This window comes from Gopherus flavomarginatus, chromosome 12 (assembly GCF_025201925.1).
Source record: "Gopherus flavomarginatus isolate rGopFla2 chromosome 12, rGopFla2.mat.asm, whole genome shotgun sequence".
Taxonomy (NCBI): domain Eukaryota; kingdom Metazoa; phylum Chordata; order Testudines; family Testudinidae; genus Gopherus; species Gopherus flavomarginatus.
Genome location: NC_066628.1, coordinates 13,098,269 through 13,113,720, shown reverse-complemented (window position 1 = coordinate 13,113,720; position 15,452 = coordinate 13,098,269). Strand labels below are relative to the sequence as shown.

General features: G+C 48.4%; 1 protein-coding gene across 6 annotated transcripts in view; it reads left to right on the top strand.

Moving 5' to 3' along the window:
• The window catches only part of LOC127032784 (zinc finger protein 345-like), a 43,426-nt gene extending 27,974 nt beyond the window's left edge, over positions 1-15,452 (top strand). For 3 of the 6 annotated variants that reach the window (XM_050920372.1, XM_050920375.1, XM_050920371.1), the window contains one exon: positions 5,315-15,452. In XM_050920372.1, coding sequence (XP_050776329.1) covers positions 5,315-7,581 — 2,267 coding nt within the window. In that variant the 3' untranslated portion in view covers positions 7,582-15,452. The remainder of the gene's footprint in view (positions 1-5,314) is intronic. The other 3 variants (XR_007768923.1, XM_050920374.1, XM_050920373.1) reach the window with 3 other exon arrangements.

The window sequence follows — 15,452 nt, the reverse complement described above, 5'->3', positions numbered from 1 at the left end:
TTCTTAGATACTTTGGGGTGAGTCGGGTATTCTGTTTTGTTTTTCCCTTTTAATAGATGAGATTTTCACATATGTGCTAGGCAGAGCAAGTTGTTCTGCAGCTTCACCTGTGTGTGAAATCAGTGTTTTTCAGCAACTGGTCCGTGGACAAGCACCAGTCCCTGAGGTCTCCCTGACACAGTTTAGGAAGGCAGCAAGCCAGTCCGTAGTATCAGCGAGGTTGAGAAACACTCTGCAAAATAAAGTGTTTTTCTTTTGAGATAAGTACATTTCCATTCAACTAACACATTCTGCTCTGAAATTCTCTTGCAATTTTTAATTCACTGAAACACCGTGTCTTCCTTGCGCAAAGGTGAACAAAGCTGGAATAGCTTTGAAAATAAGCTAGCATAGTAACGTGTCTTCACGTCCCACATAGTCTGCAGTTTCTAATAGGCCTGAACAAACTCCCTCACTGGAAAATATGTCTGCAAATGATGGCTTAGCTCTGCCAGCACCCCAGCTGGTGCACATCGGTGGAGCTCCGCTGAAGCCAAACTTTAATTTGAAGTCAGTGGCGCTTTGCCAATTTACACCAGCTGAGGATCTGGCTGAAGGTTGTTTTGCAAGCTGTCATCTCCCCTTTGTTGCAGATAGGTTAACGCATTTCATTGTAACGACGATATAGAAAGGCAGAGAGCCAAGGAAAGGCTGAATGCTTGCAAAACAGCAAATCAGAACCTATCTGCCCAGACTTCCCACTCCCGAGGCAATTCCATGTTCTTTGTCCATCTGAGTCCAGTGTGATTACAGAATTCTTCTTATAACTCTATTTCTACCTTTGCGCTGACTTTGTTAACCTTTGGCTATGCCTATGCTAGATGCGCTTTACCAGTTTAGGAATATGGATGTACTATATGTGCGAAGTGCTCCTAATGTGGACCCAGTAATCCTGGCTAAGATATGTGCTGTCCACCCCTCGTGAGTGAAAACAAGCTTTTGCTTGTGTAGCTGTGTCCACACAACGTACTTCTTCCAGCACAACCCTGCTGGTCAGGGATCACACCTCTTCATGCCCCTGACCGTCACAGCAATGCCCTCAGAAGTCTGTAGTATAGATGTAGCCTTTGTTAAGATGCACTGGGAAGACACTGTGGAACTTCGTTTACAGGATCTCACCCATGGCAGGGCAACACACTTTTCTCCTTTTATGGCTCCAGCTAGCTTTCTAGGGCCTGCACATATCTGGACTTTTACTCTTGCTTTGTGGTTTAGGCTACAAACTGTCACTGTTAAAAACTATTCATATGCCGTTATTGCTTAGACATCCCATCCAATATCAGAGCTGCTTTGTGCTGGTCACTTCAGAGACACCATTTGTATCCTAAACGTCTTACGGTCTCAGTGAAGACGACCTACAAAAGGGATATTGTTATAGGTGGGGAGCTGAGGACCAGAGAGATGAAGGGCCTTGCCCAGGGGCAGTGAGCAAGTCTGTGACACGGCTGGCACTTGAATCTAGATCCCCTGAAGGCTGGGCTATGATTACAATGCCAGCCTTCCTTGTTGCCCCTTCTTTCTCTACTCCTGTTACCTGCTCTACACATGCTGGGCTCGGGCAGGGCGGAATTACCCTGGGTTAGGCTGTTGCTGGAGGTGAGCCTCATGCTCTGTCACTTCACAATCCTGCCTCTTGCACTCCATCTGCACTGCCCCCATCAGCTGGGTTTGTGAGTACTCTGTGATGGGCTCAGTTTGTGCTCTCACCACATGGTAACCATGGTAGCTGCAGCCTGTCATTATTGCCAGAGACCTCAGCTGGCACCTGACTCTCTTTCTGTAACCAGTTCATCCTGCCGCTTTGTTACAGTGCAGATGGGCCACCCTGGCAGAGCCCATGGGGCTGTGCCAGCTGCTGCTCCTTTCCCTCTCAGAGCCCTATGCATCCCTGGGTGGAGGGCCATCCCCAAGCGTAGGCACCACTCGAGGGTGGCATGACTGTGATGTGCTCTTCCTCGGCATGGGGGTGGATTTCACCCCATACGGATAAAATCCAGCAGCCACAGGCCTCAAACGGGACACGGCTCTGCTAGCTCTTCTTTGAAATTGAGCTTAGTTTATCATGACAGTGATGTTGTAGTCATGTGGGGCCCAGGTTATTAGAGAAACAAGGTGGGGGAGGTGATATATTTTACTGGACCGACTTCTGTTGGGGAGAGAGACAAGCTGTTGGATTACACAGAGCTTGTCTCTTTCACTAACAGAAGTTGATCCAATACAAGCTATTACCTCGCCCACCTTATCTCTCTATTATGATAAGACATGCCTGAATCTGCTGCAAGATCAGAGCCTGTTAGTGGTACATTTAAATTAGCTTCTGGGCTGCTGGTTCTCCATGCCTGGTGGAAAATAGGAACACAATCTGTTTTACCAACTGCGAAGAGGGCCGCATTGTCAGATGCTGTATACACACCCATTGCAATCAGAGTTGCAACTGCAGGACAGGTAGCATACCTGCGCTAGCTTTAACCTAGATAGTATGGCTAAAAATAGCAATAAAGCCAGGTCAGCACAGACCCCAGTGTGGATTAGCAATGCCAGTACTTTGCTTGTAAAGCCCATGCTGCTGTGTCTTCACTGTTATTTTTAGCCATGCAGGTTAGATTAAAGCCAGAGATTAAAGTATGTCTACTTGAGCTGCTGTCACCTGCCGTGGAGACATTCCATAGTGAGAGACACCTACAGTCTAAACAGACAAAGGTTGGGAGGGGAAAGAGAGATGCAGTGACTCACTGCCAGGTCACAGAGCTAGGACTAGAACCCAGGAGAGCCCTTCCTGCCTGTCCTGTGCCTTTTGCACCACATCATGCTGCCTTTCAAGAATTGAGGGTTTCTGTTGTCAACAGTGAGAGGCTCAATCCTGCTCTCATTAACATGGGGAGGTTTTTGCCATTGACTTTGGTGAGTGAGGTTAAACGCTACGGCTGTTTCTCTGAAAACACTTAGCCTTGTGCTTTATTTCTGTGGTGGGGCTACTCAAGTGCTTAAAGTTAAGCAAGTGCATACATGTTTGCAAGATCAGGGTCTGTATTTGTGTGCCAGAATACTACCCTCTATCACCTGGTTTAAGTTGACGAAGGACACAAAGGTATTTCTGTATGTAGCAGGATTCTTCCTTTATGCTTAACATGCCTGTGTTTGTAGAGCCTCTGGAGCTCTGGTTCAGCTGGGGTGTGTTTAACTATGGAAAAGAGGACAGTCACTTCGTAGGAAAGGTTGCAACCATAGTCCCATTGCGAAGGGTGATTTTGATCCCTCTCCTAAATCAAAATTCCTTGTGTTTCCACACGATTCAAATTAATTCTCCTTGGCACTCAGTGCATTCCTGAAATATTTCATAAGTACTTTCTGACAGGAAAAGAATGAAAAATGGCTCCTTTAGAATATTGTGGAAAGGAGCTAAGGTTTGTTAGTGCCCAGTAAAATCACACAGCTCCACCAGAGCTGTCCAGAAAATGGCGGGGGAGATTTCAGCAAATTGGAAGTTGTTCCTCATCCCATTCCATTCCACAATAATTTCATATTTCATTTTCACTATTTCCTGTGGAATTTCCTACTTACAATACAAGCTAGTTGCAAACTTAACAATGGAGGGAGTCTTGCCTCAGTAAAATGAGCCTTATTTTAGTCCCACTCTCCAACTTCACCAGGACTAAAACAATCCTTCTAGAATTTCATACAAGTGATTTTATGCCCAAGTAGAAAAATCTCTGGACAATCTGAGACAAAAATGGTAAATCATTGGGGCAATCTGATTCAGAAAATGAAGTGATCTCAGTCCTTAAATCAAGGGTAGAAAAATGTTAATCTCATCATACATGATTGGGCCAGACATAGCAATCACTGGGTGAAATCCTCCAGCCTGTATTACGAGAGTTTAGACTAGATGATCACAACTGGCCCTTCTGGTGTTAAGCCCTGTGAATCCAAAATCACTGGGCATAAAAACTCCAGATGTGCTTTAATCAGTGCTTTTGGTGAGGAGTGGGGCTGCTAGCTAGTTTAGGTGGCAGGAACTTGGGGACGGGGAGGAATTTAGATTACGATACACTTATATTACTCACCTTACTCCATGAGCAATCCCAGTGAAATTGTTATTGGATTCAGTAATTGGGTGGAATTATACAGAAGATCAGACTAGATGATTTAATGGGCCCTTCTGGCCTTAACATCTATGAATCTATGCACAAGCAAACTATGTATTAATATGGCTAAATGTAAGTGTATACATCTAGGAACAAAGAATGCAGGCCATGCTTACAGGATGGGGGACTCATTCTGGGAAGCAGTGACCTTGAAAAGGACTTGGGGATCATGGTGGGTAACCAGCTGAACATGAGTTCCAAGGGCGAAACGGTGGCCAAAAGGGCTAATGCATGCTTGGATGCATAAACAGGGGAATCTCGAGTAGGAGTAGAGAGGTTATTTTACCTCTGTATTTGGCACTGGTGCAAACCCTGCTGGAATATTGTGTCCAGTTCTGGTGCCCACAATTCAAGAAGGAAGTTAATAAATTGGAGAGGGTTCAGAGAAGAGCCACAAGAATGATCAGAAGATTAGAAAACCTTCCTGATAGTGATAGACTCAAGGAGCTCAATCTGTTTAGTTTAAGAAAGAGAAGGTTAAAGGGTGTCTTGATCAGACTACAAGTACCTACATGGGGAACATATTTAATAACAGGCTCTTCAGTGTAGCAGAGAAAGGTCTAACATGATCCAATGGATGGGAGATGAAGCTAGGCAGATTCAAACTGGAAATAAGGCATACATTTTAAAGTCAGAGTAATTAGTCATTGGAACAATATACCAAGGATTGCAGTGGATTCTCCATCACTGACAACTTTTGAATCAAGATTGGGTGTTTTTTTAAAAGATCTGCTCTAGGAAGTATCTCAGGGAAGTTCTCTGGCCTGTGTTCTACAGGAGGTTAACCTAGATGATCACAATGGTCCATTCTGACCTTGGAATCTATGACTTTCTGATTTAATGGGCCATACTGGTCTTGACTTCATAGCTGTTAATGGACTGTTCGCGGCATACTCAGTATGCTATGAGAATCTGGCCCCTGTTTCTCAAAAGGGTTTCTCATTACATGTCGTGAAGTGGGTGGCTAGGTGAGGGGAAGCAGTGGGTGGGAGATGGGGAGGGGGAGGGAGGCTGCAAGGGAGGGGAGGGGGCGATGGGAGCAATCTGGCAGAGCTGGCTCCTGATTTTTTCCTTTGTGTTGATGGGTATTTGAATATGTGACAGACCCTCTCTAATTCCCTTCTCCAAAGTTTCCTTTCCTAGACCCAGGGAGTTACTGGATTCTCTCGTTGTTCCAGCAGATGATGGGATGGTGAGTGAGAATGAGGAGGAAGATGCTCAGCAGGGAGGCCTTGAGAAGGTGGATGCCCAGGGCACGATGCCGGGCAAGTCCAAGGGAAGCGTTCCCCAGAGTGCTGATGTGGGGAAAGCCAGCGAGGGCCCACAGAAAGTGGAAGGACAGCCGAGGAAGCCCTCAGGCAAGAGGCAGGGCAAATCCGCTCACCGTGGTTTCAAAAAGTTCCACCAGCGGAGCCTGCTGGGGCACAGCCGGTGCCATGACTGCGGCAAGAGCCTGGGCTTCGGCTCGGGCTTCAACAAGCGCCCACGTCTGCGCAGCGCTGAGAAGCCCTACAAGTGCAACGAGTGTGGCAAGTGCTTCCGGCTCAGTTCCACTCTCATCACCCACCAGCGCCGCCACGCCAGCGAGAAGCCCTACAAGTGTGCCGACTGCGGCAAGAGCTTCAGTGTGGGCTCAGCCTTCATCCAGCACCAGCGGGTCCACACTGGCGGCGTCAAGCCCTGCCAGTGCAATGTCTGCGGCAAGAGCTTCAGTGCCAGCACCAGCCTGGTCAAGCACCAGAAGCTGCACCTGGAAGAGAAGCCTTACAAGTGCGACGAGTGCGGCAAGGGCTTTAACTGGAACTCGCACCTGGAACGCCACCGACGCATCCACACCGGCGAGAAACCCTACACCTGCCCTGAATGTGGGAAGAGCTTCAGCTGGAGCTCCCACCTGGACCGCCACCGCCGCACCCACCTGGGCGGGGAGAAGGCCTGCAAGTGCACTGACTGCGGTCGTTGCGTTGGCCCTAATGGCACCAAGCCCCAGCGCGGAGGAGGAGCCGCCGCCGCCGCCACCGAGAAGCCCTACCAGTGCCCCGAATGTGGCAAGGGCTTCAACAAGAGTGCCACGTTGGCCAAGCACCGGCGTTCCCACACAGGCGACAAGCCCTACAAGTGCGAGGAGTGTGGCAAGAGCTTCGGGCTGAGCACCTCCCTGCTGCAGCACCAGCGGAGCCACGCAGCCGGCAAGCCCTACCAGTGCGGCGACTGCGGCAAGAGCTTCGCCTGGAGTTCCCACCTGGACCGGCACCGGCGCATCCACATGGGGGAGAAGCCCTACCGCTGCGGGGACTGCGGCAAGAGCTTCTCGCAGAGCTCCCACTTGGAGCGGCACCAGCGGGTGCACCTGGGCTCAGAGCAGCCCTGCCAGTGCACCGACTGCGGGAAGAGCTTCCTGGCCAGCGCCAAGCGGCGCCGCGTGCTGAGCGGGGAGCGTCCCTGCAAGTGCACTGACTGTGGGAAGAGCTTCCTGTGGGGCTCCCGCGCCAGGCCTTCCCCTGCGGCAGAGAGGACCCACAAATGCACGGAGTGCGGGAAGAGCTTCACCTACCGGGCGGAGAACGTCAAGCACCAGGGCACGCAGACGGGCGAGAAGCCCTACACCTGCCCTGAGTGTGGCAAGAGCTTTGGGCAGAACTCGGCCCTGGTGAAGCACCGGCGCATGCACACCGGCGAAAAGCCCTACAAGTGCGAGGACTGCGGGAAGAGCTTCAGCGTCCGCTCCAACCTCATCAAGCACCAGCGCACCCACCTGGGCGAGAAGCCCTACAAGTGCCCTGACTGCGGCAAGGGCTTCATCCAGAAGTCGGACCTGACCAAGCACCGGCGCATGCACACTGGGGAGAAGCCCTACAAGTGCAACGTCTGTGGGAAGTGCTTCAGCGTCAGCTCCAACCTCATCAAGCACCAGCGCATCCACCTGGGCGAGAAGCCCTACCAGTGCTCTGAGTGTGGCAAGAGCTTCATCCAGCGCTCGGAGCTCACCATCCACCAGCGTGTGCACACTGGCGAGAAACCCTACAAGTGCCCCGAGTGTGGGAAGTGCTTCAGCCGCAGCTCCCACCTCAACCGGCACCAGCGCACCCACACCGGCGACAAGCCCTCGCTGCTCTCCGCCACCAAGAACTCCGCTGCTGCTGCCGCCAGCAACCCCCTGCAAGCCTCCTCTGCCTTCTCCTCCGCCTCCTTCTCCTCCCCGCTGGGCACCTCCTCCGCCCCCCTCCCTGCCCTACCCTCTTTCCCTTCCTCCCCCTCACCCATCTCCATCCCCGCCCTCTCCAACAACCCGCTGGATCTGCCCTGGGCCCTGTCCTTCCCTTCCCGTGCCTTCCCCCACCCTTCCTTCCCCTCGCCTGCTCCATCCGGGGCCTCGGCTTCATCACTGATAAACTAACCACCCCCGCAGCCTCTTTGTTCCCCCTCACTCCCCCTAATTCTTACCTGCATCCCTTTTCACCTCCTCCATATCTCCCCCCTTTGCCCTGCCTTTTGCCACCCCTCTCACTCTCTCTGCTCCCAGGGCTGTGCAGTTGGCTTCCTACTCTCCTGCTCTTTCCTCCTTCCCCATTCCTTCTCCTCCTCCAAAATTCACACCATCCACCTCTTCTTCCCGTCTCCTTCCCCTGCACACATCCGGCTCCTCCCACTTCCCCTCCCTTCTCGATGCCTCCAGCTTCCATACTGGTGACCCATCCAACAAGACTGCAACTTGCTTCCTGTCTCCAATGTCCTCATCTGACTTGCAGCACTGTATCAGTTTCCTTGACTCTATCACCTGCTCCTTGCCATACCCAGTTCCCTTTCTGGCCCCTCTTAGGCTCTGAGTTCTTATTCCCCAGTAATCAAGTTACCTCTTTCCATATAGCCCTCTTCCCACATAATGCCTGCCCAGCTTGATGTTCCTCCCATGATCTCCCGTCTGTGCCTTCCTTGATGTTCTCAGCCCCTTCCTCATCTCACTACAAATTCACACCAAGAAGTGTGAGATTCATTATTTATGATCCATTAGCCACGGAATCCCTCGCACCTCCATCCTTTCTAGTCTATATCACCACGCCCTAGTTTATGCTTCTATTCCAACTCCCTTGCTGTAAGGAGTCTCTGGAGAATATCCTATGATGATGCATATTTCCTCCACTGAAGGTTAATACTCATTCTGTTCTATCATTTTCCTTGCCTAACTCTGCCCATCACCCATCCCTCGATCTAGGTACAGCCAATGCCTCCTTCTCCCTGATTATAGCCTAGAGCTAGATGAACAGAGAAAGTTATTTGTGAATATGTTCCTGTTCAAATGGGATAAGTTCTATTTTGCTCCCCTTTGTGGGATCATATTATTCTATGTTATTGTTATTCACACGTAGAGCTGTTCAGTTGGGGGTTTTTTGTTTTGTTTTGTTTTTAAGAAAATATTTTTTGACAAAACATGTCCTTTTTTAAAAATGAACAGGGTTTTTTTTTGCAAAATCATTTGGAGTTTTTTTTCAAATTTTTCAATTTTGTTTTTTACAGAAATATTGCAAATATTTTAGCCTCTTGTTCTTTGAGGTGAGTTTTTTTCACATTTTCATGTCATTTTTGGTTTCCATTTTGTTTTATTTCCATTGCCAGTTTTGATTGGTGAGCTTAGTAAAATGCTGGTAATTATTCAAAATCAAAACAAATCTTTCATTGTCCAAAAATTTTCATTTCAGATTCAAACATTCCATTTGCTAAAATTATTATTTTAAAAAATGAAAACTAATCTATGAAAAAATTCTGAAGATTTAGAAAAAATGAAAATTCAACAACAATTTTTAAAAGCAAAGGAACATAAATACTTTTGAAATGTTCACAGTTAAAAAAGAAAAGTTTCAGCCAGTTTTATTAATGGAGTGCCTGCAACTTATTTGTGAAATTGTTCACAAATGCAGAACTTTCCAACAAATTTTCATATTCATATGTATCAGGGGTAGCCGAAGTTAGTCTGTGTCCACAAAAACAAGAAGAAGTCCGGTGGCACCTTAAAGACTAACAGATTTATTTGGGCATAAGCTTTCATGGGATGCATCTGAAGAAGTGAGGTCTTTTACTCAGGAAGCTTATGCCCATATTCATATGTGTTTGTTCAAAAATATGCACTGGAAAGTGTGATGATATCCCTATTTACAAAAGTTTCACTCACCCAATCAGGAAGCAGAAACAATACCAAATGACTTAGGTGACCAATGGTACAAAAGACAATCTTGATCAATATTCCACCTGCCTTCTCCTCTCTCCCCCCATCCAGAACTTTGCTAAGTATTTCAGACAAGGGAAAGAAATCAATGCCATCTGGTAGGAGTCATCTGCCCCTTGACTCCCTGTCCCCCACCCATGCTGCCCCAACTCTTTTCTGAACCCCAGTTCCGTTTGCTCGTCCTTTGAGCTGTCCTCATCTCCTTTCAGCTCTTGATTTCCCTTTCTCTAGTTCTCTTCTGGACTGGTCTATACTAAAAAGTTAGATCGAACCAGCTACAGTGCTCAAGAGTATGAAAAATCCACACCCCGGAGCGACGTAGTTAAGCCGACCTAACCCCCAGTGTAGACAGCACTAGGTTAATGGAAGAAGTCTTCCACTGACTTAGCTACCATCTCTCAGGGAAGTGGATTGCCTACACCGATGGGAGAACCTCTCCTGTCTGCAAGGTAGTATCTACACTGAAGTGCTGTAGCTGCACTGCTGTAACATTTCAAGTGTAGAGAATCCCTCTGTATTCCTTCCATCAGCCTTCCAGCATTCACTCCAGCACAGCAGGATCCCAGCTCCCTGACTTCCCTCCCACTCCGTCCTAACCCTGTTTTCTCTGCCTGTGTTGGCAATTCCGCTGTCCTCTTGACTGGCCAGAGTCACCCCCTCAGAATTATTGCAGACTCCAATCTCTCCATTCCCTTCTACCCCATCCTGGCTGTCTGCAGCTCCCAACAGTTCTTCCTCTTGCAGCATCCCCCTTTCTTTCCCACTGCTCCCTGGCCCATGCTTTGTCCATGTCTCAACGTGACCACTGCATCCTGCTGCCCTCCAGCCTCCTTGCTTCCCACTTCACATCCCTTCAGTCCATGCTGGCCATCTTCCTTGCTCTCTGCTCCAGCTATACCACCCACCTCCCAGATTCCCATCCCTGCTTCTTCCTGCAGCAGTATTGTACCTCTCGCATCTGATCCTGCAGTCTGTCCCATCTCAGCATTGATTTCTTTGGGACTCAAGCATGTACTCGAGTGCTTTGCTGAGCTGGGTCCCTCATCCTCCCCTCCAAGGCTGCATGAGGCTGCTCCAGCCTCCATCCCGGATCTTATCTCCTCCTGTGCCCCACCCCCTCGCTCCATCTTCCCGCCTACATCCCCCTGCCTAATCATGCCCGGCGTGGCCTTCAGCAGTTGGGCCAGAGCCTGAGTTAGTGCAAATCTGCATCACTGGGGCAAACACCAGGTTATGCTAGCTGAGAGGCCATATCCCATCTTCTCCATTGTGTTCCTTATGGGAAGGTGTAATAAGGAGGGAATGAGGGGGCATATCCGGGCATTGGATAAAAGTTAAACAAGAAAGTAGGAAAGGTTTAAAGCCCGAATCCTGAAACACATAAGCACATGCTTAATTGATACAGTCCCAGTGAAATCAGCAGGGCGACTCACAGTGCATAAGGCTAAGCATGAGCAGCGGTGTGTGCAGGCTGAGGGCCTAAATGAATAAACCTAATAATCGTAATAATTCAAGAAAAGTGCAAAGAGTTAAAAGACGTTTCTGGAAAACCAGTGGAAAAGGAGAGGGTTAAACACAAGTGTGCAAAATGCTAAAGAGTTAAAAGAAAATCAAAAAAGAAGAAAACAAAAAAGAGTTAAAGGAAAAAAACCTAAAAAATAGCAAATAAGAAAGGTTCAAGATTTTAAAAAGAAAATAGGGAAGAGTTGAAAAACATAGAACTGTAAATGGTTAAAATTAAAAGAAATTAGGAAAGGATTAAATGTTTAAGAAAGGAATTGCAAGGGGTTAAAAATTAAAAGTAAATGAAAGGTTTAAAATAGAAATAAAAACCAGAATTGGACGGTATTAAAAATAAAATTTGAAATATTTAAGAGTATAAGAAAATAGATTTTAAAAAATGGAAGAAAAAACAGGAAACTGTAAAAGGTTAAAAAGTTATATGAAAATAGGAAAGCCTTGGTTGGATTTAGCATGTGGGTGCTGGTGACCCATGAGGTACAGGAGGTCAGACTAGATCATCCGGTCATCCCTTCTAGCCTTAAACTCTGATTACGTACAACAAGAAGAGGAAAGTTAAAGAAAATGTGTATTAAAATAAATAGAAACAAGGCAACGGTTAAAGATAAAAACAGAGAAAGGGGTAAAAATAATTTTTGAAACTAATAGAGAATATTTTAGGCAATGGTTCAAATCATATAAAAACAACTGAAACAAAACAATAGACATTGTGGAAAGGAGGAAACAATAAATGAGAAGAATCAGGCACGCAGCTGATGATCCGAAAGGCATCCAGGCATTGGTGTCCAGTGAAACTTATGGCAACTGCAGATGCTGATACAGCCTGAACCCTGCAAATGCTCATACATGTGGGGTGAAATTCATCCCTGATATGGAGAACCCCCCATGTGGAGTCACTGAGCTCAGCCACCCTGCAGGCATGCAGGTTGTAACATGAGGCCCCTAGATGAGATGTCAGCAGCTGGAATCCTGGACCTCTGGATCTCAAAGCATGAGCTGAAAGCTGTGCTGCTTGAGCTAAAAGAATTGGCTTTGATAGCTCAACAGAACATGATAGCACTCATACATCTCTATGTGATCCACCACTAAAGAGGGACAGAAAACCACACTGAGTAAGCATGTATGTGTCCCTGATCTCTTTGTGGGAAGGTGCCCTGGGACTAATGCAAAGGGGCTGCCTGCTGCTCTAGAGTAGAGGTTGGAGTAGCAGCTCCAAGGGACCTGAGCAACAGCCAGGGGCGGAGGTGAATGGAGTCTGGATATCCGGGCAGAGACTGTAAACTTTACTCACCTGGGTCACCTGGTTAAGCTGGCTGGGACCGTGTGTGAACAGAGTCTTTGTGTCTGTGTGTGTGTGTTGGCAGGATTAGGGTGTGACTGCCAACTGCCTTTCTCCATCTGGTGGTGCTATTTACACCTGTGCAAATGTGAGTGTTAAATATTGAGAATGACTCCGCTGGAGTCATGGGGCGGGTTCCCCTCTTGCTCACCCTGGTATAAATCAGGAGTAACCCCACTGGAGTTACACTGATGTAAAACTGATGCAACAGAGCTGAGGACTCTGAGTGACTCCCATGGGACTACTCATGTAATTGTTGCTGGCAGACTAAGCCCCTGGGGGACCCGATACACAGGCAGCTGCTCTCATGCAGATCTTTACTGGCATTCATAGGCAATGTGGGAGTAATAAAGTTTTAGGGCCAGATCCTCAGCTGCTGGAACCTGGCAGAGCTGCATTGACTTAACTGGAGCTATGCCAATTAAACCAGCTGAGGAACTGGCTGAGGTAACTGTTTGCAGGCTCATAGAAGTTCTGGGGGAAGAGACCTGGATACCTAGCTCAATTTCAGGGCACATTGGGCCAGATCTGGAGTAATCCTGAGCACCTGCAATGATACCACCACAATGGGCGCTAGAAAAAAACCTGCAGATACACTGGTGCTTGGCAGCTCCCCCTGGATTTGGCCCAGCATTCCGTCATGATGCTGAGAATGGATGCTATGTGGGGAACACCTCCCCGTGCTGGTGGAGCAGGGTCCTGCCCTCTCTTCAGATCCCTGCAAAGTGCAGCTGTGCTAATCCACTGCCCACAAAAGCTTGACTTATTTACTTGTTAATAACAAACACTGCCCTGCTCTGTGATGCTCCAGTGACTAGTCATCCAGGGAGGTACTGGGCCCAAGACCTGCCAGAGGTTCAAGCACCAGTTTGTTCCTGGACCTCTGGCAAGCCCTGGGCTTGGGGCCAAATTTCCCCCTTTCTCTGCTTCATGTGTCTGAGCTGCTGTGTTCTCTTTGTTTCTTAGGTTGTAAGCTCCTTAAAGCAGGGACTGTCTTTTTCTGTGTTCTGTGGGGCAAGAGCACATGCTAGCTACTCAATGTAGAACAAACAGACGGTGGTAGTGGTGGAGGGGAAGTTGATGGCCTATCAGAGATTCCATGCCAGAGAGAGAACCATTATAAATGTCCTGGTGTGGCCGGAGCTCATGACTTGCGACACATCAGAGGACTCGCTTTGGAGAGACACCCTTATAAGTGACCTGACTGAAGGGGAACGCTTGGGTGAGAGCTCACTCCTTGTTATGCACCACAGACTCTGCACTGGAGAGAGACCCTATAGATGCCCTGGTGAGGGCTGACTGCAGTGCATATCAGAGGCATGAGTACGCAGCTGTCTGTCCCTGGATTCAGGGGGCATCAGCAGGTGACCCCAAGCTGATTGGTGATCCTCTGACTCCACCCAGCCTAGCAGATCCCAGGTGGGTGAGGGAGAGAGAACCATCCTCCTGTAGCTTCCAGCCCCTGGATGAAGATTCCCTCCCCATGCCCTGTGGTCTGCACTACTCCCACTGCTGGGCCCAGCAGAAGAGGAACGGAGAACCCCAGTCCTCTGGATACGTCTCCCTCATCTTTGAGCCTGGGAACAGGGATGTTGGGCACATCACGCCTTCCCAAGAAGACCTGAGACCCAGTGGCCTTCTGTCTCTTAGCATGTCCGTTGCCTGGATCTGTTTCTGGGGTGGCAGTGAGGAGGTGGATGTGTCCTCATAACCCCTTTTCTTCCAAATTCTTCCAGGACACCTGGTGGGTCTCCCCCTAGTGTTCTCCACTGAGCTAAAGGGTAGCCCCTGGTTCCTATGAGAGAAACGGATGGGGACCAAGGTTGAAGGGAGCTGAGTGGGGAATGGAGAGGGGAGGGTTGAGTGTTTGAGGATGGGGGAGATGAGAGCCAGAGTAGGAGGGAGCTGTGGGGTGGGTAGAAATGGGATTGAATGTTTGGTGATGCGGTAATGGGAATTAGAGAGGAAGGGAATGCTGGTTGTGAAGGATCAAATGTTGAGAGGTTGAGGAGGAAGGGGCAGGATTGGAGAAATGCTGCCCCTGTATCATTCTCCCTCTCTGCCCCCAACCCTGCCTCCCTCCACTTCCCCAGGCAGTTTCTTCACTTCTGTCCCATCTCCTGCTCAGACTTGACTTGGGGAGTTTCCCTGTAGCAGTGACTCAGACAAGATAAAGGGAGAGACTCCTAAATCAGCGGTTCATGGGACCTGCTGGACCCAACCTATCCAGCAGGGGTAATATGGGGAGTCAGAGGAGAGAAGATGTGAGGGACGAAGAGATAGGTGTGAGTAACACTCATGAGCGTGGGATGAGAGATTCTATTAAAGGAAAAATCTTTATTGCAGCGTGTGATTAACCTGTGGAACCTGCAGCTGCAGGAAATTACTGGGGCATACCGCTCCACAAAAGCCTCTCCTAGCTCCAGAGTGCAAGCTGGGACTCTGCATTGTCATAACCGCATGACAGCTCAGTGCCTCCTCCCAGGTGGACCTGCCTTGGACCAGCACCAAGTAAAAGGACAATCTCCCTGAAGGACAGAGACACAAATGTATCTGGTCCTGATCCTACTCCAGGTGGTGGTCCCACCTCTTCCAAGTGAAGGTCTTTGTATTATTCAAGAAAGAAGCTGGGGAGATGACCTCCTTGGTCAGGCCTGAATCCTTCCTGACCCACATCACCAAAGGCAGAGGGAGAAGACAACCTTGACATTCAGCTGGGCATCTTCCACCCCATCTGCCACAGAGTGCTGGGTGGGGATGACAGAGACTGACTCTCTGCTGCACTCATCCCCAGAGGGGATAAAAGCCTCACCTAGGATCAGAGATGCTGGAACCTGCCCCTTGCCTGTGAGAGTGGGTGCCAGCCGACAAGAGGTTAATGCTAAAATATTAGATGGTAATTACTTAACTACAATTTAACTGAGATTTATATATTTTCTAGTATCTGCTTGTTTGCTTTTGTAACTGGCGCCAACTGTCTCTCTTCGATTTGCCTGTACTTTCTGATCGGCTTGGAAATGTTTTACTGCTTGTGAACAGCAACGTGCCCATTTGTTTTTCTGAAATGCAATGTACTGGATTGAAATTTTTGTGCATTGAGTTGTCATGATGGCTCTGTTTTTATTTTACTTTACTTCATTCTCTTTCTTTCAATGAGTAGTAATAAATTAGAATTTAGTTATCCCAA